Source organism: Theropithecus gelada, chromosome 1 (genome assembly GCF_003255815.1).
Source record: "Theropithecus gelada isolate Dixy chromosome 1, Tgel_1.0, whole genome shotgun sequence".
NCBI lineage: Eukaryota > Metazoa > Chordata > Mammalia > Primates > Cercopithecidae > Theropithecus > Theropithecus gelada.
In genome coordinates, this window is record NC_037668.1 from 180,930,330 (window position 1) to 180,956,112 (window position 25,783).

Below are 25,783 nucleotides of genomic sequence, written 5' to 3' on the forward strand. Positions count from 1 at the left end.
ATTCCTTCATATATACCCAAAATAACAGAAGGCAGAACTCAATTATATACTTCTACAATAATGTTCACTGCAGTATTACCAAAAGTCTCCATCAACAGAGGAATGGATAAACAAAATGTGGCATATACATACAATATTATTCAGCCATAAATAGGAATGAAATTCTGATACATGCTATCACATGAACCTTGGAAATAATGTGTGATTCCACTTAACATGAGACACCTAAAATAGTCAAATTCAAAAAGAGAAAGTAGAATAGAGGTTGCTAAGGGTTAAGAAGAGAAATGCATTACTTTAATTGCACACAGAGTTTCTGTTTGGGGTAATGAAAAAGTTTTACAAGTAGACAGTAGTGATCATTACACAGGATAGTGAATTTACCTAACCCCACTGAATTACGTGCTTTAAAATGGTTACAATTGTAAATTTGATTATGTGTATGTTACCATAAAAAAAATTTAGAAATAAGTACCCAAAGCCTTCACACCACATGTGGTGAGCCTTTTGTTCCTCAGTTGAGATAGTGGTAACAGAAATTACTTAGATAATACTTTTTGAAACCTTGGTTGGTAGTGATGCCCAATAGCATCTCCTCTCCCCCTACCCCAACACACATCCACACACAAAATACACTCAATACCCTATCAAATACCTAGAATTATATTTCACAAAGGATTACACAACCAATAATTTCACTAACGATGCAGTTTATATCCTCCCATACTGACAGATAAAAACACATACATTCTCTAAGCACAAAGCTTATATTCACAAATAACTCTCTGCTTAAAGACAAAATTTCAATTAATCACAATGGGAATTTAGTTATTTAATGCAACTACTAATCTAATGTCATCAACAAAATCTAAGCAGTTTTATCACAAAACCAGGGTTATATTCAGTGGGCATGCATTAATAATCTATACAACTTTAACATTACACCAGAAAATGAATTGAATATATAAAAGTTCCCTTGATTTTTGGTGGTTTTAAAATTTCATGGCACAGATTACAAAAAAAAAACCCTGTAAAAACAGATTTTAAATATTTTCAATAAAATGGTAAAAAATTGAATATATACCTTTAAGTTTTCATACCGGGCTGAAGATTTAAAACATCAAGCTGGCCCCAATCTGTCAAAACTGACAGAGAAATATTTACAATGACTAGACAGACTTTAGTTACAAAGGTACTGGAGGTCTACACCCTCCTATCAAAAACCCTTTAGGGTTAATTTCTCAATGCAAACATGTCTTTTTAAATACTGTGATATATAAAGTTGGAAACATACCTAGAGTCTGGAGAGAGATGAAATACAACACACAAGTCAATCTTATTTCTGACCTGTCAAAAAAGCCTTCTGGCTCCCAAACACCCAACACTGTCCCTCAACATAAAAATTAAGAACAGTAGAATGACTTTACCCTACTGGCTGACGTTTTTCTACAGAATTATCTTTCACTACGTATCAAAGCAGGGCTCAAGGTCCATTAACCTTCTACAGAGTGTAGTTAGAAGAGCGCCAAATTTATAAACTGATGTGGCAACCCCAAAATGATATACTTTTCCAATGGAAACAAACTTTTTTCCATTGTTCTGTGTGCCATGTTATTCTTGAAACTTATGTGGCTACAAATAAGAAAAAAATTAGGGAAGTTCTGAACATATCTTGTACTTTTCATCAAGGCTAAAGTGCAAAATATCTCCATTATCTCTGGTATTTTAATGGGAAAAAAAATCACATATAATAAAGGAAATGAAGTGACAGCAGAACTAATACAAAAAAAGCACTCTCAAATATATACTTGAAGACTATATTTTACTACCAATTGAATTTTTCTTTCTTCAGCAAAATCTGTCAATGAACCAAGTTCTCATAGAACTTAAGATTTTGTTTGATTCTTTCCAGGACCAGAAATTCCAAAATTACGGGGAAAAAGAATGGAAAAAAAATAACATTGCATGACAATGGACACTAAGTTCATAAAGAACTTCTTTTTAAAATGAGATATTATGGAAGAAAATACCATGAAAAGAATAATCCTATGAGAATTGTTTTTAAGGACAGTAAATTTGAGCCTTGGGTCTTCATGAAGATACTACAGTTTATATAGAAAACTATAAATATACAAGACTCCGGGGGAAAAAAAGTCAGAATACATATTTAACTTTCTGCATGATTAAAAATCTTTTAAGGGGAGCGGGAAAAGGACAGCCAACTGAATCTTATAAGAATACAGAAACTGAAAAACTCCTGGGTCAAAAGGGTGCTCCAAGTGGAACCACACTTTGTGGGGGGAAAAAAAAAACAAGAAATTTTAGATATATTTTTTTAAAGGAAAGAAAAAAATACTGAATAATTGCAATCCCTTCCAAAAAGGAAATCTTAAATTAAGGGGAAAATATTTGAATAGCGTAAACGAGTCTGGCTCAGAAAGAAAATTGAACAACATATCCAAGATCTGTCCATAAAAGTAATGCCAGTACATCTTTAATATTAAAGAAATAGGCTATAAAAAAGTTCAGTCTCAGAATTGGTTTTTAAAAGCTCATTTGTGCTCCTTTGTAGGTGCGTAGTAAAGTTCCATGGGTTTATTCACTTTCCAGTATTTCTCACTGACCAATTCCAAAGAAAAAGAGCCATTTAATACCTAAAACAAAAAAGAAAGAAATTATGAAAACTGCACAAACTACAATAATGAAATGAAACTAAAATTGAAGTCCACAGAATCTTTTTTTTCAATCTTAGGAATAACTACTTGTTACTTAACACTGTGTTACGATTTTTTACATTATTTATTAGATTCTACCCCACCACTTGCCACTCAGTTGGTCAATGTGCTCCCAGTTTCAACAGCCTATTATTTTAAATACTCACAGTGAACTGGCCACTGGCTGTTGCTATATAAATGGTATACTGCTTCTCACTGGCTGTATCAAGGTTCATCTGGTTTGATTCACCTTTGCTTCGAAGTTCTTCTAAAGCTAACCTCACAGCCAGATACTTGGATAAGTGATCGACAGTGGCGTTACCAGAAGTCTTTATGTATCTAGAAGAATAAATAATTAAAAATTTCATTTCTAGAATATGCCAATGAGAAAAATGTACTTAAATTATGGAACTAATACATTTCTTAAAAACTAAGTAAAATGGAAATGTCTCAATTGTTGACAAAATAATATCAGAAATCTACTGCTCTACAATCTAAATTTCTTATTGGTAGGCACAGAAGAGGGAAAAGTAAACACTCAATATCTTACTGTCAGTCCACGAAAGCTTTACCTACCTTACCTTCTGCAAAATATGATACACAGTGACAAAAATCAAACAAATACACAAAGCACTAAGGGGGAAAAAGGAACAACATATCCCCCAAACCTGAATGACCAGAATCTGCTGGCTATAGCAGCAACAGAAACAGAATAGAAGCTAATTTCTTTGTCTAAGAATTAAAATGTCTTTTTAAGACTAAGCATAGAAATGTTCATTTGGGCCGGGTGTGGTAGCTCACACCTGTAATCCCAACATTTTGGGAGACTGAAGCAGGTGGATCACTTGAGGTCAGGAGTTCAAGACCAGCCTGGCCAACATGGTGAAACCCCATCTCTACTAAAAATACAAAAATTAGCCAGGTGTTGTGGCGGGCACCTGTAATTCCAGCTACTCAGGGGAGGCTGAGGCAGAAGAATCGCTTGAATCCGGGAGGCAAAGGTTGTAGTGAACCAAGATGGCGCCACTGTACTCCAGCCTGGGAGACAGAGCAAGACTCCATCTCAAAAAAGAAAAAAAGAGGCCAGGCACGGTGGCTTGCGCCTGTAATCCCAGCACTATGGGAGGTCAAGGCAGGCAGATCACAAGGTCAAGAGAACGAGACTATCCTGGCCAACATGGTGAAACCCTGTCCCTACTAAAAATATAAAAATTAGCTGGGCTTGGTGGCACGAGCCTGCAGTCCCAGCTACTCAGGAGACTGAGGCAGGAGAATTGCTTGAATCCAGGAGGCAGAGGCTACAGTGAGCTGAGATCACGCCACTGCACTCCAGCCTGGTGACACAGCAAGACTCCATCTCAAAAAAAAAAAAAAAAAAAAAGTGAATTTGAGGATTTCTAAAGCATAATATATCATTCAATCCCTCATTCAATAAATATTTGATGCTTATCTGTACTCAATGGCAGGCAGTGTGCTGGAGATATGGTGGTAAAGTGCCATTCTTGCCAGCATGAGTTTTAGAACCTATTGGTACTCTAGTATCATTGTTGAGAAATTTGAATGGGCCCCTTTACCTTCTTTACCAAGGACAGTCATTCCTTTCAGATGTGCAACTTTGGGTGGAAAGCACGAGGGAGGAAGGAAGAAAAGAACAATCTAGGCAGCTAGTAACTGAACCACCACAATCAATGGGATGACAAATATTGCTCCTACTTCTTACACAAGACTGCCTTTTACCTCCAAAGTAAACATTCTGAATTTAGATAATCTGAAACGAATCCACACACTTACCTTGTCTGTGCACTGTCATCTTTTTCCATAAGTGTGGGATGAGGCCTGAATACTAATTCAATTTCACTAGCACCATCCATTACTGGATCAATTGCCATTGCTGCATTGTTATTATCAAGCTCAAGCCCAGAATCATCAGATGTTTTGGTCCGTTTGTTACTAGGGCCTGCTTCCTGATTGCTATGTGTGGAGGCATTACTACAGTGTGAACTGTCACCGTTATCTTCTGCTCCACTACCATTTTCAATCTGTTGTTTCTTGCCTCGCTGCAGTCTAGTCAAGAGGGAAAAAAGGATGCATAAAATTTACTTTTAGGCCTTTAAAGCAACAAATCTGAAACATGTTTGCTACTGAACTTTAGAATTCCAAAACATACTGGTAACTGAATTTGCTCTGAGTTGGATGACATTGTTTCCCACATGTTCCTGAAAGGTCTAAAAAATGCTCTCTCACTCACAGGCAAACATTTAAATAATTTAACAACTGTTTCTATTCACTTAATAATTCTACTGGCCAGGCATGGTGGTTCGCACCTGTAAACCCAACACATTGAGAGGCCAAGATGGGAGGAGCTTGAGGCCAGGAATTTGAGACCTGCTTGGGCAACAAAGCAAGATCCTGTCTCTACCAACAACAAAAAACGTTAAGTAGCTGGGGGTGGTGGTGCACCTATTATCTCAGCTACTTGGGAGGCTGAGACAGGAGGATGGCTTGAGCCCAGGAGTTCAAGGGTGCAGTGAACTAGGATCACTCCACTGTACTCTGGCCTGGGTCAGAGTGAGACGCTATCTCTTAAAAATAATTTTCTTTATTAAACAAAAAACTTTAAGAATTAATTGACAAATCTTTATATTGTGATCATTTTATGTCATGAGGTTACAGGTCTGAAGAAAGGCATGATTCAGATACGAAAATGTAAAAGTTCTTAGGGAAGATATTTATGCCTCTTTAAAGAAATTCTTAAGGAAACAAAATTTAAGAAGAATAGTAAGTACTTTCTCCCTGCTGACCTTCCTCAAAGTCAGCTAACGCAATACAAAATGAATCTGAGGAAAATGCGATGGTATCTAAATAACCAATGTGGATACAGAAGCTGCTCTCTAACAAGCTCAGACACTAAAACTAATTACCGGGCAAGGCACTTTATATATACAATCTTGTTTACTCTTCAAAACAACCTGTCAAGGCAGTTACCATACTGTCATTTTCTAGTTGAGAAAAGCAAAGAAACTCAGGTACAAGATTAAATAATTTGCCTAAGGTTATACAGCTAGTAAGTGCCAGAGCTAGAGCTAGGATGTGAACCAGACCACATTATTTCTACCACATTGCCTGCCTCCCTAACTTTATAGATAAAAAAAAAAAAAGAAGAAGGAATATATGATAAAAAAGAAATATGAAAGAATACCTTGCATTTGTAAGAATACTGTCATTATGTTTATGGCCAGAACAAGGAAATAACAATCCAATAGTTAGGAAAGATGCTCAAGAACTCATGCTCCAAACAAAAAAAAAAAAAAATCCTGCTTGTAAAATTTATAGATCATTGCAAAACTAACAGGGGATGACCAGTATGTTAAATAAGAAACTATGATTCAAAAATATATAAGCACACATAATGGAATATTATTCAGCCCTAAAAAGGAAGGAAATCTTACCACATACAATATGAATAGACATGCTGAGGTCATTTAAGTAATATAAACCAGGCACCAAAGTACAAATACATAACTTGGTGGCCTATAGTCAAGTAAAAAGAGAAATTAATAATAGTAAATAACAACAACAAAAAACCCAGAAGTCCAAATACTGCATGATTTCACTCATGTGAGGTATCTAAGGAAGTCAAATTCATGAAACAAAGTAGAACGACAGTTACGGGAACTGGGGGGAGGGAGAAATGAGGAGTTAGTGCTTAATGGATACAGGGTTTCAATTTTATAAGATGAAAAGAGTTGTGTAGATTGGTTCCACAACATTGTGAATGTTCAGCTTTGAGGAGCTGATCATTAAAAAAAAAAAAAAAAAAGAATGTACTTAACACTACTGAACCCTACACTTACAAATGGTTAAGATGGAAAATTCTGTTATATGTCTTTTACCACGACTTTCGGGAAAAAAGGTACGAACAGGCTAAAATAATGGGAAGAAAAATTAATAGCACAACATAAAGACAAAAATATCTTCTAAAATCCACAACTAAAGCAAATGAAAAGTTATTTTAGTTGACCATAAATTACAATGACCTAACAGGTTTATTAAGACTCAATATATTTATTTTTATCCCATACCTCTTTCCAAAAAAGGATTGATGTGACAGAGCTACATTAATGTAACTGCAGGCAGCGTTTAAAGAATAATGTTCATATAAAGAACATTAATAATCTATTATATCCTACATTTATCAAATCACATCTATGATACTACATACTGTCCTGAGGGTAGCATTTTAAGAATGACACCAATCTTGAGTGTCATATGAGGAACAAAAAAGAAATGAGGAATGTGAATATTAAGCCTTTGGAGGGACATGTACGAACATATATCTATATAAAAGTATTTGAAAACACAGAAGTAGAATCTGAAATATATGTAAAAGTCAACATAAGCATTTCAACATAAGACAAACCCACACTGCTGCACACAAGAGACTAATTTTAATTCAATGTAAAGGAAGAACTTAAAAATTCACACATCGATAAATATTTACTGAGCAGCTACTACTTTAGGCCAAGCATGGTTCTAAATAATGGTGTTAATAAGAATCAATGATAGTGACATAGTCTCTTCCCTCTTAGGGGTCATATTCTAGTGTGGCAGGTCACACATCAGGGATTGATACGCGCTATGGGGAAAAAAATGAGGCAGAGAGGGTAAGGAATTATAGAGTCCTAGAATGGAAGATGACAACTGAAGCAGATACCTGCTAAGAAAGTGAGGTAGTGTGCCATGTGGATTATTTGGAAGAGGGTTCCTGAAATACAGTAGTGTAAGTACAAAGGCTCTGAGGCAGAAGAATGCTTGGTGAGTCTGAAGAACAATAAGGAAGCTGTAATAAAGTTGCCAACAAAAGAAAGGAGTGCCTATCACACAGCCCCACCACTAGAAATGTACAAGTAAAACCAAAGGAATATTTGCAAGGAGAGTCCTGCTTTTAGTAAAAGGTTAAATTGAACAACCATTAAAGTCCTTCCAACTCTTAGGAATGTAAAATTCTTTTAAAAATAAATATATTTAACATTTCGTACATTATACTTTGGTAAACAGAGTGGTAGGTCAGTTTAATACTGTTAGAAGGGAGCACATCTTTTAACCTTTAAGTCAGTGGTTTTTGACCTTGACTACACTGCAGAATCATCTATGGAACCTTAAAAGCAGAAATGCCTGGACCCTGATTACTGGGACGGGGATGATGCCTAAAGCTTTGAGATTTACAAGTTTTCTGAGTGAGTCTGATGTTCAGCCAAGGCGAAAACCACTAGACTGAGATGGGGCTTTACCATTATCTCCTTCTATGGAAAATAATGATTCTCCTTGAGGCCTGAATTAATCAGACAATAATGTCAAAGAGGAAAAGAAGATGAGGGTAGGGAAAATGCCCACCTGATATAGGGTCTTAGAAACCATCATTAAAGTCTTTTGGTTTTTAGCCTGAATCTGAATGTGAATAGAAGCTATTAGAGGGCTCTGAGCAAAGGAAAACCATGACCTTCCTTTCAATTTAACAGTTATCTCTGGCTGCTGTGCTGAGAACAGACTATGTGGGAGTAAGCACAGGAAGTAGAAAAACCAGTTGGGAACTTATTTCAATACATCAAATGAAAGACTGTTGTGGCCTGAATGAATCTGGATATACTATGGAGAAAGCAAAAGATATTTATTTATTTACAGATTGGAATACAGGATGTGTGAAAGAGATTTAAAAGCGACTCCAAGGCCAGGTGTGGTGGATCACGCCTGTAATCCCAGCACTTTGGGAGGCTGAGGCAGGCAGATCACGAGGTCAGGAGTTCGAGACCAGCCTGGTCAATATGGTGAAACCACATCTCTACTAAAAAATACAAAAATTAGCCAGGTGTGGTGGCGTGCGCCTGTAGTCCCAGGAGCTGAAGCAGGAGAAACGCTGGAACCCAGGAGGCAGAGGTTGCAGTGAGCCAAGATGGTGCCACTGCACTCTGGCCTGGGCGACAGAGCAAGACTCCATCTCAAAAAAAAAACTCTAAAGTTTTTGGCTTAAGCAAGTAGAATGATGGAGTTGCCATCACCCGAAATAAAATGAAGAGAAGTAGGGAGTAAGTTCAGTATTCATCATGTTAAGTTGGAGATGCTTATTAGATACCCATAAGGAGATGTGTCTAAAATTCAGGTAAGTCCAGGCTGGCTATATAAATTTGGGAGTCATCAGCATACAGATGGTAAATAAAACCATAAAACTGAGTAAGATAATTTGGAGACAGATTTTGACAGGAACAAACACTGGTCTCTGGGACACACCATCTTTAACAGTTAGGGAAATTGAAATAAAAAGTACAAAAGAAACAAGTAAAGGAACAGTTAATGACATACAAAGGTAACCAAGAGACGATGGCTTCCTGAAAGCCAGGTGAAGAAAATTATTTAAAGAGAAGGGAGAAATTAATTGTGTCAAATGCTGCTAAGTAAGATGAGGTCTCAGAATCTGCCATTAGATGGCACAATGAAGAGATCACTAATAACACTGATAACAGCAATATGCTGGGGTGGTGAGGATGAATGTCTGATTGGAGGAGGTTCATAAAAGAATGGGAAAAGAATTGGAGATACAACTCTTTCAAGGAATTTTGCTATAAAAAGAAGAGGAGAAATAGAATGGTAAGTTGAGAAAAAGGTAGGTACAAGAGAGATTCTAGTATTTTTAATGAAATACCCTATTATGCCTGGAGGCATGTATTATACCTGCATGAAAAGTAATCATGCAGTACAACTATTTGTTACTGTATTTTAACTTTTTCAAACAGTAAATTTAATTGTTAATAAAGTATTCAGAAAAATAGCTACCCTCTCTGACCCTCTTTCCCATATACCTGTTCATGGCCTGTATCTTCAGTCCTTCCTCAATGCTGTGACTGAGTGCTTGCTGATTATTGTGCTTGTTGATCCTGGCTAATACTCTCTCTTGATGAGCTTCATACTCATCACGACTTGGATAAATTTTGCTGATGAGTGCATCAAAGTTTGGGTCTGGCCTTAGTGATCTTTTGGAAACTAGTTTTTTCCGACAGGTAGGACATTCTTTGTTGCTAAATAAAAGGAGGGGAAAGCAAATGTAAACAATGCTAGTATCTTTGGACTAAGACAAAAATATCTGGCTTCTGGATATTCACCTTAATTCCAATACCTTTAATAAGTCACAGAAATGTAAACCAATTAACCTGAATTTCCTTGAAACTCTGACTAGTGGGTAAGCAAGATTCTGGAAACCTCAAACACTCTATACCACTTGTCAAAATAAAAAATTTGAGTATTTCCAAAGATAATTTATAAATAACCATCTTAGAAATAAAAATCTATTCTCTTCTAATTTAAACTGCCCCTTTAAATATCCAAGCTTTGCAAGAAAAAAATACCCACTAATATATATGTTAATTTATATGTAATAAATTATTTTATTGAAATAATACTTCCATAAGTATATTATTTTATATACTTAAGTGGAAAAATCATGGTTTTACGCTTTGTAATTTCCTCAAAACAAATACTCATCCTATGAAGTGTCTAAAAATCAGTGATTTCAATACAAAGATTTTCCTACAATTAAAACTTACACTTCAGAAAGATTTCTAGCTCTCAATCACTTATAGAAAATGTATTTCTCGGCTGGGTGCAGTGGCTCACACCTGTAATCTCAGCACTTTGGGAGGCCAAGGCGGGTGGATCACGAGGTCAGGAGTTCGAGACCAGCCTGACCAACACGGTGAAACTCCCCCTCTACTAAAAATAGAAAAATTAGCCAGGCATGGTGGCACATGCCTGTAATCCCAGCTACTCAGGAGGATGAGGCAGGAGAATTGCTTGAACCCAGGAGGTGGAGGTTGCAGTGAGCCAAGATCGTGCCACTACACTCCAGCCTGGGTGACAGAGTGAGACTCCATCTCAGGAAAGGAAGGGAAAGGGGAAAGGAGTAAGAGGAAAGGGGAAAGAAGAAAAAGAAGAAAGGAAAGGAAATGTATTTCTCGGCCAGGTGCAGTGACTCATGTCTGTAATCCCAGCACTTTGGGAGGCCAAGGCCGGTGGATCACCTGAGGTCGGGAGTTCAACATGCTGAAACCTGGCCAATGTGTTGAAATCCCGTCTCTAGCAAAAATAATTTTAAAAAATTAGCCGGCCATGGTGGCACAAGCCTGTAATCCCAGCTACTCTGGAGGCTGAGGCAGGAGAATCGCTTGAACCTCCAGGAGGCGGAGGTTGCAGTGAACCAAGATTGCACCACTGCACTCCAGCCTGGGCAAGAGCAAAACTCTGTCTCAAAAAAAAAAAGAAACAGAAAAAGTATTTCTCACACCCTGGAAAGCATTTTCATGGCACAATTTAAGCACCTAGTATAATAACTCTTTTCAACATACCCACTTCTAAGGGCTGTGATGATGCAGTCTGCACAAAAACGATGTAAACACTCCTTCGTAGTCATGGTGTTCTTCAACATATCCAAACAAATTGGGCACATTAATTCACTGTGTAGACTTCGAGGTGAAACCACAATTTCTAAGCCATCTGTTATTGCCTCCTGTAAAAGAGTCACTTTAAAATTAAAAGCTACTTAATTTTTTATTATGGACAAGCTCAAACATATAAAAATACTGGAAATGGTAAAAACAAACATATATGTACCCATCACCCAGCCACTGCCATTGTCAACTCACAGCTAATTTTGTTTGGGCTATAATCACCTACAGCTTCCCTCAGCCCCACCACCACTATATTATATAAATGCTCTTACTTTAATGCTAAAGATAACATATTCATGTATTTAAAAGCTTACTAGTGGGAAATTAGCCTGGTATAATAAAAAAACATTGAATTTGGAATCATATACCTTAGGTTAGATCTAGTTCTAGTCAAATTAACTAGCTTAGTCTAAATAATTATTTAACATTGCTTTCTTACCTGCAAAATGAGAAAGTTAGGGCTAAATTAACCCTTAGAAAACATCCATCTTCAAAAGTTACACCATTTTCACAATAAATTATATGTTTCATGCTGACCATGAAAATAAGATTCCAATAAAAGTAGTCTCTAGTTTATAAATAGCTTAATAGAATTTCATTTTAAAATACTTTTGAACCCCGAAAATTATTTTCCACAGAGCAATTTTATACAAAGTAGTCAGCTTCTCACACTAACCCAGAAGCTGATTTATACCAGAATATATCCAAAGTATAAAATGTATTGCTGTATCTAACTGTCATGCCTAAATATGTTTCTCTCCAAAATGCATCTGGAGTTCCAATGTAAAATTTCAGGACTTATCTCCCCTGCTGCAGAGTGATTAGTGAATCCTACTTGGTTCACTACCCTCTCCACAAGCTGGCAGTGAGAACATAGATTACTCAGCTCTAAAGCCACCAATATCAACTCCTATGGATTGAGGAGAGTTCTAGTACGGTGAGAATTGTAAAGCAAGATGCAGGTATAAGTAAGTGGCTTTCAATAGGTTCCTGTGCTTCCTGTTTCCACTGGCAGTCCATCATACTTGTGCTTTCTTTATATGGTCAAAGATAGATTACTCCACAAAGAAAAACATAGAAACTATAGCTATTGTTCATAAAGGGCTCAAGTATTAATAAAATATGCTTGTGAGGTTTCAGCTTCTCTATATATCCATAAATACACAAATATGAATATATACAAATATGAAATAAAAAATTTTCTTTTTCCCTTAGTTTAACACTTAGACAAACTTAATTTAGGAAACTATCACTCAGAGTATATTGATGACCCAGAGAGTAATCAAGTCGGTTCTCCTCTGCCTCTTTAGAACATGCCTAACAAAATCCCAACCCTGGATAAATTCAACCATCTATGTTCTCCGCCCGGGCTGTACTTGTGCAGATATGTAGCACTGTAGGGGAAGAGAAAAAGGGAAAACCACCTTGGTATAACTAAAAATTTCACCAGCCTCATATGGGTGTTCAACACTGTTCAGCAACTGGTTAATCTAACAAACTCGCTTTTCCTTTCTATACATTATTTTACACCTTTTCTTCTATCTGCTGACCTTTTTCCATCTTCACGTTCGATAAACTATCTTTGAGGTATTTCATTAAAAGAGAGTTCCTTCATTTCCTCTGTATGAAATCTATACATCATCTATCTCTCTTGTTATAAGGAGAAACTATACCTTGTCCTATCAAAGGTATATTCCTTTGTACCCTCTCAAAGACATTCTTCTTTTGATTATTCTATCTGCTCTCTGATTTCAGCCATCTCTCCTTCTCCATTGAATCGGCCTAAGAGATTAGAGTCTCAGCTTGGGCTGCGGCATAGTAAAACATGAATGATGCATCCTAGAGCTGTCCAAGGGGAGAGAGAAGACGGGCACTCTATCTCCAGTTTGTTTTTTTTTCTTTGAGACGGAGTTTCACTCTTGTTGCCCTCGCTGGAGTGCAATGGCATGACCTCAGCTCACTGCAAACTCCACCTCCCGGGTTCAAGCAATTCTCCTGCCTCAGCCTCCCGAGTAGCTGGGATTACAGGCGCCCACCACGGCCGGCTAATTTTTTGTATTTTTAGTCAAGACAGGGTTTCACCATGTTGGTCAGGCTGGCGCAAACTGCTGACCTCAGGTGATCCACCAGCCTCAGCCTCCCAAAGTGCTGGGATTACAGGCGTGAGTGAGCCACTGTGCCCGGCCTCTATCTCCATCTTATAAACACAACTGAAAACTCAATTTCACATTGGTCCCCAGTTTTTACTCCATTTCTAGGCTCCCCTGCATAGCTGAATTTCTCTGAAGAACTGCCTATTCATCTTCTGTCACTTCTACCCTCCCCTTATTGGGCCATATATATATAATTATCATATCCTTGATTCATCGTGTGAACCAATGATGAGATTGCCACCATGATTGCATTCAACCCTCAACCTTGTACAATCTACTCAGGTGAGCTTGCTCTTGTCAAGGTCACCAAGTATATACAGTCGACCCTTGGTATCCATGGGGGATTGGCTCCAGGAACTTCCACAGATATCAAAATCCTTGGATGCTCAAGTCCCTTATAACTTAGGCATATTCTCCCATGTACTTTAAATTAGGAATCCCAACCCTCAGGCCATGGACAGGTACTGGCCTGTTAGGAACCAGACCACACAGCAGGAGCTGAGCAGCAGACGAGGAAGCATTACCGCCTAAGGTCCGCCTCCTGTCAGATCAGTGGTGGCATTAGATTCTCATACGAGTCCGAACCCTATTGAGGACTGCACACGCAAGGGATCTAGACTGCATGCTCCTTATTAGAATCTAATGCCTAATGATCTGAGATGGTACAGTTTCATCCTGAAACCATCCCCTACCCACCCACCCACCCCCGATCCATGGAAACACTGTCATCCATGAAAATGGTCCCTGGGGACTGCTACTTTAAATCATCTCTAAATTACTTGTAATACTTAATACAATGCCCGTACAGCACCTCATTTGCATGGATTCAACATAGTACTTAGCACATGGAAAATTCAAGTTTTAGTTTTTGGAACTTTGTGAAAATTTTTTTTTCCTGAATTTTTTCAATTGTGGCTGCTTGAATCCACAGATGCAGAACCCCATATATGTGGAGGGCCAACTGTATTGTCAACTCTAATTTACACTTGTCTAACCTTCACCTTATTCAGCCTGTCACTAGTGTTAAACACTTTAACTACGTCCTCCTTGAAATAATTCCTTTAGCTTTTTTTTTTTTGAGACGGAGTTTCGCTCGTGTTGCCCAGGCTGGAGTGCGATGGCGCAATCTCAGCTCACCACAACCTCCGCCTCCCAGGTTCAAGCGATTCTCCTGCCTCAGCCTCCCAAGTAGTTGCAACTACAGGCGCCCACCACCACGCCTGGCTAATTTTGTATTTTTAGTAGAGATGGAGTTTCTCCATGTTGGTAAGTCTTCCTTTAGCTTTTAAATCCCTCCCCCCTCTCAAATACTGTTTTTCCTTCTTTTTCTCTGGATGTTCCTCTCAGTTTCCTTCACTGGTTCCTTGTCCATTACCTAATTTCTAAATGCTGAAGCAGCTCTGGATGAAGTTATAGGCCCTCTGCTCAATTCTCTGGATGATTTTATCCATTCCTATTGCTTAAAATATGCTGGCTGTCAATCCCTAAAATTTTATATTTAGTCCAGACTAATATAAAAATCATCTCTAGCTGGCATCTCTGCCTGCCTGTTGTATAGGAATCTCGAAATTAATCCAATGTTAAGCATGTTTATTGCCTTCAAACCTGCTCCTCCCCTAGTCTTTGCCATCATCTCAAAACAGTCTTCTTTGGTGCCTTATCGGTACTTATTACAGCAAGGAGGACTTGCCCAACTTTCTACAACTTCTCGCATGTGAATTTTATAGATATTTACTTGTTCAATGTCTATAAAGTCCATGGTTGGTGCTACATCTGTTTTACTCACCACTGTTTACCCAGTACCTACCACAAAAGCTTGTATAGAGTATTCAGATTATTTGTTCAATCAATGAATAAAGTGTTAACAAACATACAGAAGTCAGGAATGATTGAATATAAATTTATTATTACTGTATGTTCTATTTAAGTTTTCATGTTCTAAAAATGTATCCCAGTTTACATGTCTCATATGCCCTTTGGCAGTCATCTTAGTCATTACCTGAGGTGTTCGTTGTAACTCATATAAACTGAGTTCCCATGTTTTGCTTAATGGTTGAGTTCCATTTGTCTGCACAGCCTGAGACATTGCTGGAAATCAAAAAGAGAGAAAAACAATTTTAGTATTTGGAAGGGAAGTGCTATGGTCTGAATGTATGTGTCCCACCAAAATTCCTACGTTGAAATCTAATCTCAATGCAGCAATATTAACAGGTGGGGACTTTGGGAGGTGATCAGGTTATGAGGGCCCCACCCTCATGAATGAAATTAGTGCCTTTATAAAAGAGGCTTAACAGAAACTTTTGGCCCTTCCAGCATGTTCAGACACAGAGAAGCAGCTATAAGGAATAGGCCCTCACCAGATGCTGCATCTGCTGGTGCCATGATCTTGGAATTCCCAGTCTCCAGAACTGTAACACATTTCTGTTGCTTATAAATTATCCAGCCTAAAGTATTTTGTTATAGCAGGCCAAATGGATTAAGACAGGAAGTAAATCTCAAAACTGATTTTTAGTAATTGTTAATCTTGAGAATAAAAACAAATTATTCACTGGTTCTCAAAAAATAAGAAGAATAAAAACTCAAGAATCTTTTACACTTATAAATATGAACTACTTGACAGTAAAAGCCTACTGACTTCCAAACGCCTAAGAGCTGGCATACAGGAAGTACTTAACATATCAAAAGTGCTTAATTACTACTGAATGTATAGAAGATTATCTTAACCCAAAACAATAAATATTTTTATGAAATTCACAGTCATAGAACTTAGAACTAAATCAGGAAAATTTCAGATTCTTCAGCATAGCTATCTAGTCCAACGCTGCCCAAGTTAAAATATCTACTTTATAGCACTTTAAACCACTAGTCATTCTGCTCTACTTTCACAGCTTCACTCATGAAAAATTATCTTCAGAAAGCTCTTCCTAATGTTGAGACCCAAACTGCTACCTATTCATCCTATAGCTGTCCTCTGAAGACAAACTAATAATAATAATAATAATGATGATTAGTCTATAATTTTTCTACATGACAGTCTTTCAAATATTTGGAAAATGGTATCATATCCCACCTGATTTTCCTTTCCTTTTGGATAAATATCCTAGTTCCTCCTATTGTTCCCCATTTGACACCATTTCAAAGTCTCCTCACCACCCTAATTAATTTTGCCTCCTTTCCTGATATAAATGAACTGAACAGCATGAGACCAACTTCTCTGCTTGTCTTTGAGTAGGGGGACATCTAGTATAAATGTGGGGAAGAGGGTTCTAGATAAAAAACTCACTCCTGTGGGGCACAGAAAAATGAAGTGGCCCCAGTCATCCAAGTATTTAGTAAATATCTATCACTAGTCAAGCAGAACTGCCCCAGGGTCCTTGTCTAGAAGGAAATGCATGCAAATAGCTCAACTACAATCGATAAGACAAAGTCTAAGCAGGAATATAGACAAAAATAAATGGAATTATAGAGGTGGATTGGGGAATTTAAGGAGTTAAATAGGCTTTGGCAGAGATGAAATAAACCTTAAAAAGAAAGGCATTATCAATCCAACAGAGCTTAAAGGAAAAAAATAAATATATTAATAGAGATTACTATAGTGGAATGGAAGTATAAAAGAGGGTTCTAAGCAAATTACAGCACCATGTATGGACATGCTTGTGATTGGAAGATATTAAAAGTTTTAAACAGGGCCAGGTGCGGCGGCTCATGCCTGTAATCCCAGCACTTTGGGAGGCCGAGGCAGGTGGATCACTTGAAGTCAGGAGTTCGAGACCAGCCTGGCCAACATGGTGAAACTCAGTCTCTACTAAAAATACAAAAATTAGCCAGGTGTGGTGGCGCGAGTCTGTAATCTCAGCTATGTGGGAGGCTGAGGTAGGAGAATCGCTTGAACCTGGGAGGTGGAGGTTGCAGTGAGCTGACATCGTACCACTGCACTCCAGCCTGGGCGACAGAGCGACACTTAGTCTCAAAAAAGGAAAAAAAAAAAAGGTTTAAACAGGAGAGTAACATGATCAAATCATTCACAAAAACTCAAGTAGTATAGAAGGTAGAAGACTAGAAAGCAGCTAACAATAAAATCAGTGAGAGAAAGTTGTTAAAAACCTGTATGATATTAACTATCTGAACTAAAGCTATTAAACATGGACAGAGAGACAATTAGACCACTAAGTGATATACAAGACACTGGTATAAGAAAGAAGGGTCAAATCTGGCTCTGAGAAAGCAACTATTTTTTTATTGAGAGAGAACACAAAAGAAAAGTATGCATTAGAAGAGCAGTACAGTTGCTACACACACTGAGTTCCAGTTACAGACCACTAAAGTAGAGTGGTCCAGTAGATGGTGGGGGAAAAAAAAATTCCCATGCTTCCCTGAAGACACAACATGTCCCTCATTCCTGTACTCTGGAGCTAACGGTTAACAGACTGGTAATCACAGAGTTTGATTATTCAGTCATAGGCCCTAGCTACCATTTTATAAGTATTATTAGACACCTACTATGGCAACCCTCTCTTGTGAATCAAAGTGAAAGCTGCAAGCTTCTCCTGGTAGAATTCCTGCTATATGCATTCTTACTACAATCTTAAATTATTACACTTAGTAGGCTAGATGGCACAATTTCTCCAAGGATGATTTCTAGTCACCTCAGCTATTATGAAGAATTTGGGGCACATCAAAGGTAATACAGCTCAGAGAAGCTCTAGAAAGGAAAGGGAAAAAAGTACCAAATATACAATGGCCTTGTGTGACCAGCATGCCAAGGTCTTAAAATAAAACTGACTTGAAAACAGCATCCCTAAAAGATTCTCTTGCTAAAGTCAGAAGAGGGAAACAAAACCCCTCAAACTATCTGAAACGTGCCCTCCTTATGCATCTAACATTATCATGCTTTACCACCGCCATCAGCATATATTCCTTTTGTTCTTCTCTATTGCCTCCCCCAAAATCCTAAATGAACTATCCTTTCCTAAGGTCTTCTCCCCCAAAACAACCAATGACCTAATACTCATTTAAAATTGCTACAATGCTGCTTCTAGTGGTAAGCCAACAGAAACTGAATTAAGGCATGGTTTAAGGCTAACAGTTAAAGCCAACAGATAGCTAGAAGACGACTTAAAGACTGGGGAGGTACGGTGGCTCACAGGACTGCTTGAGGCCAGGAGTTCAAGATCAGTCTGGGCAACACAGCAAGACGCCATCTCCACACAAAAAAATTAAAAATTAGGTGGGTGTGATGTCGTGTGCCTATCGTTCTACACACTTGGGAGGCTAAGGCTGGAAGATCGCTTGAGCCCAGGAGTTTAAGGTTTCAGTGAGGTACGATTGTGCCACTGCACTCCAGTCTGCAACAGAGTGAGACCCTGTCCTTAATTTTTTTTTTTTAAGGAAAAAACATTAAAAAAAAAAAAAAAGTTGGGGCGGGGGCAGGCACAGTGGCTTACACCTGTAATCCCAGCCCTTTGGGAGGCCGAGACAGGTAGATCACTTGAGTCCCAGAATTTGAGACCAGCCTGGGCAACACAGCAAAATCCCCTCTCTATAAAAAATACAAAATGTTAGCCAGGAGTGGTGGCACACACCTGGAGCCCCAGCTACTCAGGAGGCTGAGGTTGTAGTGAGCTGAGATTACACCACTGCACTCCAGCCGGGGTAACAGAGTGAGCTCAGGTCTCAAAAAAAAAAAAAAAAAAATATATATATATATATACACACACACACACACACACACACACACACACACCCCTAATAATAGTGACTAGAGTAAGAAAAAGAGTTGGCCTGTAGTCCCAGCTACTCAAGAGTCTGAGGCAGGAGGACTGCTTGAGCCCAGGAGTTTCAGGCTATAGGAGAGACCCTGTGTGGGAAGGGAGAGGGAAGGAGAGAGAAAGTGAAGAGTGGAGGGGAGAGACATGAGAAATTGCCATCAAGACTTTATACTGTGGAACAGACCCAAAGTTAATATAATAAAAACCCTGGCTGTCTTCTTGTTCATAAGCTAAAACATAAAATACAGAACTTATAAAAGAAAATTAAAATGGAAAATTGCAAATTTGGATAATCTCCACTATGTAGCTGAAAACATTCAAAGAACCTGAGAAAACTGACAAAATACAAACTAAAACAAACATACAGCCCTTCGAATAAACCTAGCTATCAAAATAATTTTTAAAAATCAAAAGATATTTTATCCTCTAAGAATTAAAGACCTACTTATAAGATACTAGTAGATAAAGCAAGCAGAAAAATAAGAGGCTTTGTTCCATATTAGCAAACAAAGAAGCAGGGGGAAAAAACAATGGCCAGAGTCTATCCAATGATGCTGCTTTGAAGATGACTCTAGTTGTTGAATTTGAGGTGAATCATGTATAAATATAGATGGCCAGCTTCTATGTAGATATTAGGCTAGTGCAAATTAATTGTGGTTTTTGCATTGTTGGAATTCACTATTTGATACTGGAATACATTCTTCAATGTGGTTATGTTATACATCATTTTAATGGGCATTTCTCACTTTATTTTTTTTGCTAATGAGTTATTACTTGCTGTTTATGTGTATTTTAGACTATGGAAATGGAGTTAGACAAAAAACAAATCTGAGTGATTTTCTTATTCGAGTTCAAAATGGTTTGTGAAGCACTGGAGACAACTCTCAACATCAACAATGCATTCCACCCAGGAACTGCTAATGAACATACAGGGCAGTGGTGGTCCAAGAAAGAAGTTCTACAGGCTGAGTACGGTGGCTCACGCCTGTAAACCCAGCACTTTGGGAGGCCGAGGAGGGTGGTGGATTACCTGAGGTCAGGAGTTCAAGACCAGTCTGGCCAACGTGGCAAAACCCTGTCTCTACTACAAATAAAACATAAAAACAATTAGCCAGGCATGCTGGCATGTGCCTGTAATCCCAGCTACTGGTGGGCTGAGGCAGGAGGATGACTTGAACCTGGGAAGCAGAGGTTGCAGTGAGCCAAGATCATGCTACTGCACTCCAGCCTGGGCAACAGAGCGAGACTCTGCCTCCAAAAAAAAAAAAAAAAAAAATGTTCTGCAAAGGAGACAAGAACCTTGAAGATGCAGAGCATAGTGACCAGCCATCGGAAGTTGACAACGACCATCTGAGAACAATCATAGAAGCCGATCCTCTTATAACTACACTAGAAGTTACCAAAGAACTCAACGTCTACCATTCTATGGTCGTAGCATTTTAAGCAAACTGGAAAGGTGAAAAAGCTCGGTAAGTGGGTGTCTCATGAGCTGAGCAAAAATCAAAAATAGCACAATTTTTAAGTGTTGTCTTCTCTTATTCTACGCAACAACAATAAACCATTTATCCATTGGATTGTGACTTGTGACGAAAGTGGATTTTATTTGGTAACTAGTGATGACCCGCTCAGTGGTTGGACTGAAGCACTTCCAAAGTTCCAAAGTACTTCCCAATGGCAAACTTGCACCAAAAAAACAGTCATGGTCACCCTCTGGTGGTCCGCTGCCGCTACAGCTTTCTGATCCACTACAGATCCTGGCAAAACCATTACATCTGAGAACTATGCGCAGCAAATCGATGAGATGCACTGAAAACTGCAATGCCCATGGCTGGCATTGATCAACAAAAAGGGCCCAATTCTTATCCACAACAATGCTCAAATGCACGTCACACAACCAACGCTTCAAAAGTTGAAGGAGGCCAGGCACCGTGGCTCACACCTGTAATCCCAGCACTTCGGGAGGCTGAGGCAGGTGGTTACCTGAGGTCAGGAGTTCGAGACCAGCCTGGCCAACATGGTGAAACTCCTCATCTCTACAAAAAATACAAAAATTAGTCAGGCATGGTGGCACATACTTGTAATCCCAGCTACTCAGGAGGCTGAGGCAGGATAATTGCTTGAACCCAGGAGGCAAGAGGTTGCAAGTGAGCCAAGATTTCACCACTGCACTCCAGCCTGGGCAACAACAGCGAAACTCCACCTAAAAAAAAAAAAAAAAAGGTTGACAGAATTAGGCTACAGTTTTGCCTCATCCACCATATTCATCGGACCTCTTGCCAACCAACTACCACTTATTCAAGCATCTCGACAATTTTTTGCAGGGAAGACACTTCCACAAGTAGCACGATGCAGAAAATACTTTCCAAGAGTTCACTGAATCCCAAAGCATGGATTTTCACACTACAGGAATAAACAAATTTATTTCTCATTGGCAAAAATGTGTTGATTGTAATGGTTCCTATTTTGATTAATAAAGATGTGTTTGAGCCTAGTTAGGATGATTTAAAATTCACAATCCAAAACCTCAATTACTTTTATACCAAACTAACACATGTGCCATTATTTCTAACATATATCCTACTACAACAAAATAAATCTTTCAGAGAACCAAAACTACTCAGGAGGAATTTCTAAAAATCCATTGGAGGAATTTCTAAGAATTCCAAATGCTAACCCATGTCCCAATCTGTACCTGTTACCCTAGGACCAATTATAAGCAGAATACTCCTTCTGTCTACTGAACGCTACCCTGGAAAATTAATAGGAACTATCAAATAAAATACTCTGAAGTATTATTCTTCTAGAGATACTAGTTATCTTCCACATAACCAAATTATATCTGATTTGGATATCTGTACTCCTGTGGCAAATAAGACTTAGGAGTGATTGACAAGTCAGCTGCACTTCCAGAATTTCCTGGTACCATTTGGAAAAACTACAATTTTCATGACTTTGCAGAATTTTCTAGTTCTTCCTTATCTTTCTGTTAAGTCTGCATTAGAGTAATATGTTCTCTGGTATCTATAGTCTTAAATACTACCACATGGATGCTATCTTACCAGATAGTACAGCAGGTGAACCCGAGACCAAAAATAGGGGCAAAGTCTCGCAGACTGCCAAAATCATTATCTCAATTCTTACGAACATGTCACTAAACAGATACGCTCTTTGAGAATTAGTGTCTCTTTGCTTTAGATCAGTATACATCTTCATGTAAATTTAATTTAAATTCACTCTGCCCCAAAATTGTATTTAATCTTTCCTCTTCTGTTTACTGAGAAACTATATTTCTGCCTGTGGTTCCCCCTTGCCCAAACCAAGAATGTGAAATACATTTAGCTTCTGTTTTTCAGATCTCAATGAAAAGTGATTTCAATGAACAATATTTGAGAGTCGCCTATGTATAGATACTAACAAATACACAGAGTAGAGAAAGAGGAAAAGAACAAGAATGGGTGACCAAGATACAGTCTGAAAAGCTGAAGAGTAGAATGGAAGCCAGTAAAGAAGATACAAAGTGAGGTGCCACACAAAATGATCTTAAGGATTTTTTCCAGTGACAAGAATGTGCTCCCTAGATCACAACAGCCTAAATAATCTTTGTCACACAACAGAACAAGATCTAGGTCTACCATGGGCCTATCAAAAGACAAAATTATGACAAGTTTAAAGACACAATTGGCTTTTTTTTTTTTTTAAGATAGAGTTTCGCTCTTGTCGCCCAGGCTGGAGTGTAGTGGCGCGATCTTGGCTCACTGCAACCTCCACCTACCTCCCGGGTTCAAGCAATTCTCCTGCCTCAGCCTCTTGAGTAACTGGGATTAAAAGGCGCCCGCCACCACGCCTGGCTAATTTTTGTACTTTTGGCCAGGCTGGTCTCAAACACCTGACCTCAGGTGATCTAACCACCTCAGCCTCCCAAAGTGCTGGGTTATAGGCATAAGCCACCACGCCCGGCCCACAATTGGCTTTTATTTGGGCTCCTGGAATTGGACATCTCATTTTATAAAATAAAATGACTTCCAATGAGAGGAGAGGAGGTTGGCTTTAAAAGAAGAAAAAGGCTGAAGAAAGCAGAAACAGTACAAAAAGCAGACTGATTGTTTCAAAGACGCTTTCCTTTAAAAGGTTAAAACAGGGACTTCCTTATTACGAAGACTCAGACTGACTATAAACTCCTATTTTTTAGAAAACTGGCCTATTTCCAAGTTTGATTATGTGGCACTTAGCACAAGTGACTCCATTCTGGTTTGTTCTGATCTGGTGGGGTCCAGTGCAAGAGGCTAGTCTAGAACAATAGCCTCCATAAATGTTTCACAGGCCCAATTTCCAATTACAGCTCATTAATTATACTTCTGAATAAAAGATATGTCTCTACTAAAAATATAAAAAATTAGCCGGGCATGGTGGCACCTGTAGTCCCAGCTACTTGGGAGTCTGAGACAGGAGAATTGCTTGAAGCCGAGAGACAGAGATTGAGACAGAGGTTGCAGTGAGCCGAGATTGTGCCACTGCACTCCAGCCAGGGCAACAGAGTGAGACTCCGTCTCCAAAAAACAAAAACAAAAACAAAAAGAACCCATAAAAGATCTAGAAGAGAAGAGGGGCAGCCTAAAAGCAAGATAAAATACCCAGAAGACTAAAGGTTCATATTTCACCACACAAAATTTTAAATCCTGCACACAAAATCAACAAAAGACACTATGAGCAAATTTAAAAGATAAGCAATAGCTAAGAAGAAAGTATGTGCAACATATGTAAATTAACAAAGGACAATATCCGTAATATATACTAAGTACTACATCAAATCAATTTAAAAGACAATTCAATATAAGCAAAATCATGAATGACTAATTAACAGAATACATAACCAATACAATTAAATTGTGCTAAATTTCACTAATAATCAGTAAATTGCAAATCAAAACAATGTGTTCTATATAGGCTCTATTTTTTGTCTGCAATGTTGACAAAAATTAAGATGACTAATATTTAGTTGATATGGTTTAAGATTTATGGCCTCACCCAAATCTCATGTTGAATTATGATCTCTAATGTCGGAGGAGGGGCCTGGCAGGAGGTGACTGGATCATGGGAGTGGATTTCCCCCTTGCTGTTCTTGTGATAACGAGTTCTCGTGAGATCTGATTGTTTAAAAGTGTCTAGTAACTCCCCCTGCTCTCTCTTTCTCCAGCTCCAGACATCTAGGACCTGCCTACTCCCCTTTTACCTTCCGCCATGAATGTAAGTTTCCTGAGGCCTCCCCAGCCATGCTTCCTGTACAGCCTTGCAGAACCTTGAGCCAACTAAACCTCTTTTCTCTATAAATTATCCAGTCTCAGGGAGTTACAGTAATGCGAGAACGCTAGTGTTTAAAAGTGTGTGCATAAACAGGAATTGTCAAACCATCGGCAAAGTTCTGGGGAGAACAATTTGGCAGTTGAGGCGTAATTACAGTGTTTAGCATAAGAAATTTATTTCTTGAATGGAAAACGGTTGAATCAAGCTATATGGGGCCATTACACAATCTCTATGGACATGCTGTAAGAAATACACAACACAGTGGCTGATGTCTGTAATCCCAGCACTTTGGGAGACCGAAACATATATAGTCGTCCCTCAGTATCTAAGAGGGATTGATTGGTTCCAGGACACCCTCTGACTCTCCCAGATACCGAAATCCATGGATATTCAAGTCCCTTATATAAAAAGATACAGCATTTGCATATAACTGACACATACCCTCCTGCGTACTTTAAGTCATCTCTAGATTACTTACAATACTCAATACAATGTAAACGCTATGTAAATAATTGTTATACGGTATTGTTTAGAGAATAATGACGAGGAAAAAATCAGTACATGTTCAAATGCAACTATACCATTTTTTTCCCTAATATTTTCAACCTGTAGTGGGTTGAAAACACTGATACAGGAAGGCAGACTGTATTTGTTCTCTTTTTTTCCTTGTATTTCCTTGGTTCCTGGCACAGATCATCTAAAACCTTTGGAATCCCTGAGTCATAGGGGTGAGAGGAGCCACTTTTCTTATTCACAGTAAGCCTGTTTCAACCATACCTGAGTTTATGCTAATATGGTTACTCTAGGTGGACCCCTAGATAGATTCAGGACAGGGACTGGTTTCCAGAAGAACCAACCACAAGATTAGAGGGTCAGAACATTCAGTCCCATCCTACCCATACCACTAAGAAGAGAAAAGAGGTTGGAGATCCAGCTAATTACTAATGGCCAATGATTTAACCAGTCATGTCCATGTAATGGAATCTCCACTAGAATTCTTAAATAATGGAATTCGTGGAAGGTCAGGGTGCCAGAAGGGTGATACACTCTAACTCCATAGGATAGGAGCTCCTATGGTTGGAACCCCGACCTCACTCTCTCTACCTCTTAATATGCTATATCTTTTATAGTGTCCTTTTTATAATAAACCGATAAATGTAAGCAAAATGCTTTTCTGAGTTCTGTGAGCCATTCTAGCAAATTATCAAACCTGAGAAGGGAATTGTGGAAATCCCCAACTTACAGCCAATTGGTCAGAAGTACACGAGGCATGGGCTTAATGGCATCTGAAGTGGAGGCAGTCTGTTGTGGGGACCGACCCCTTAATGTGTGGAGTCTAGCGGTCACTCTGA

The 25,783-nt window shown here is 38.5% G+C and overlaps 1 protein-coding gene across 2 annotated transcripts in view; it reads right to left on the reverse strand.

The window, feature by feature from the left end:
• Window positions 1-693: 693 nt before the first annotated feature.
• RNF2 (ring finger protein 2) overlaps window positions 694-25,783 on the reverse strand; it is a 55,345-nt gene continuing 30,255 nt past the window's right edge. The window contains exons 2-7 of one of the 2 annotated variants that reach the window (XM_025364549.1): window positions 15,362-15,450; window positions 11,108-11,268; window positions 9,569-9,784; window positions 4,506-4,778; window positions 2,882-3,053; window positions 694-2,654 (exon numbers count right to left, since the gene is read on the reverse strand). In XM_025364549.1, coding sequence (XP_025220334.1) covers window positions 2,553-2,654; window positions 2,882-3,053; window positions 4,506-4,778; window positions 9,569-9,784; window positions 11,108-11,268; window positions 15,362-15,448 — 1,011 coding nt within the window. In that variant the 5' untranslated portion in view covers window positions 15,449-15,450 and the 3' untranslated portion in view covers window positions 694-2,552. The remainder of the gene's footprint in view (window positions 2,655-2,881; window positions 3,054-4,505; window positions 4,779-9,568; window positions 9,785-11,107; window positions 11,269-15,361; window positions 15,451-25,783) is intronic. The other variant, XM_025364559.1, reaches the window with a different exon arrangement.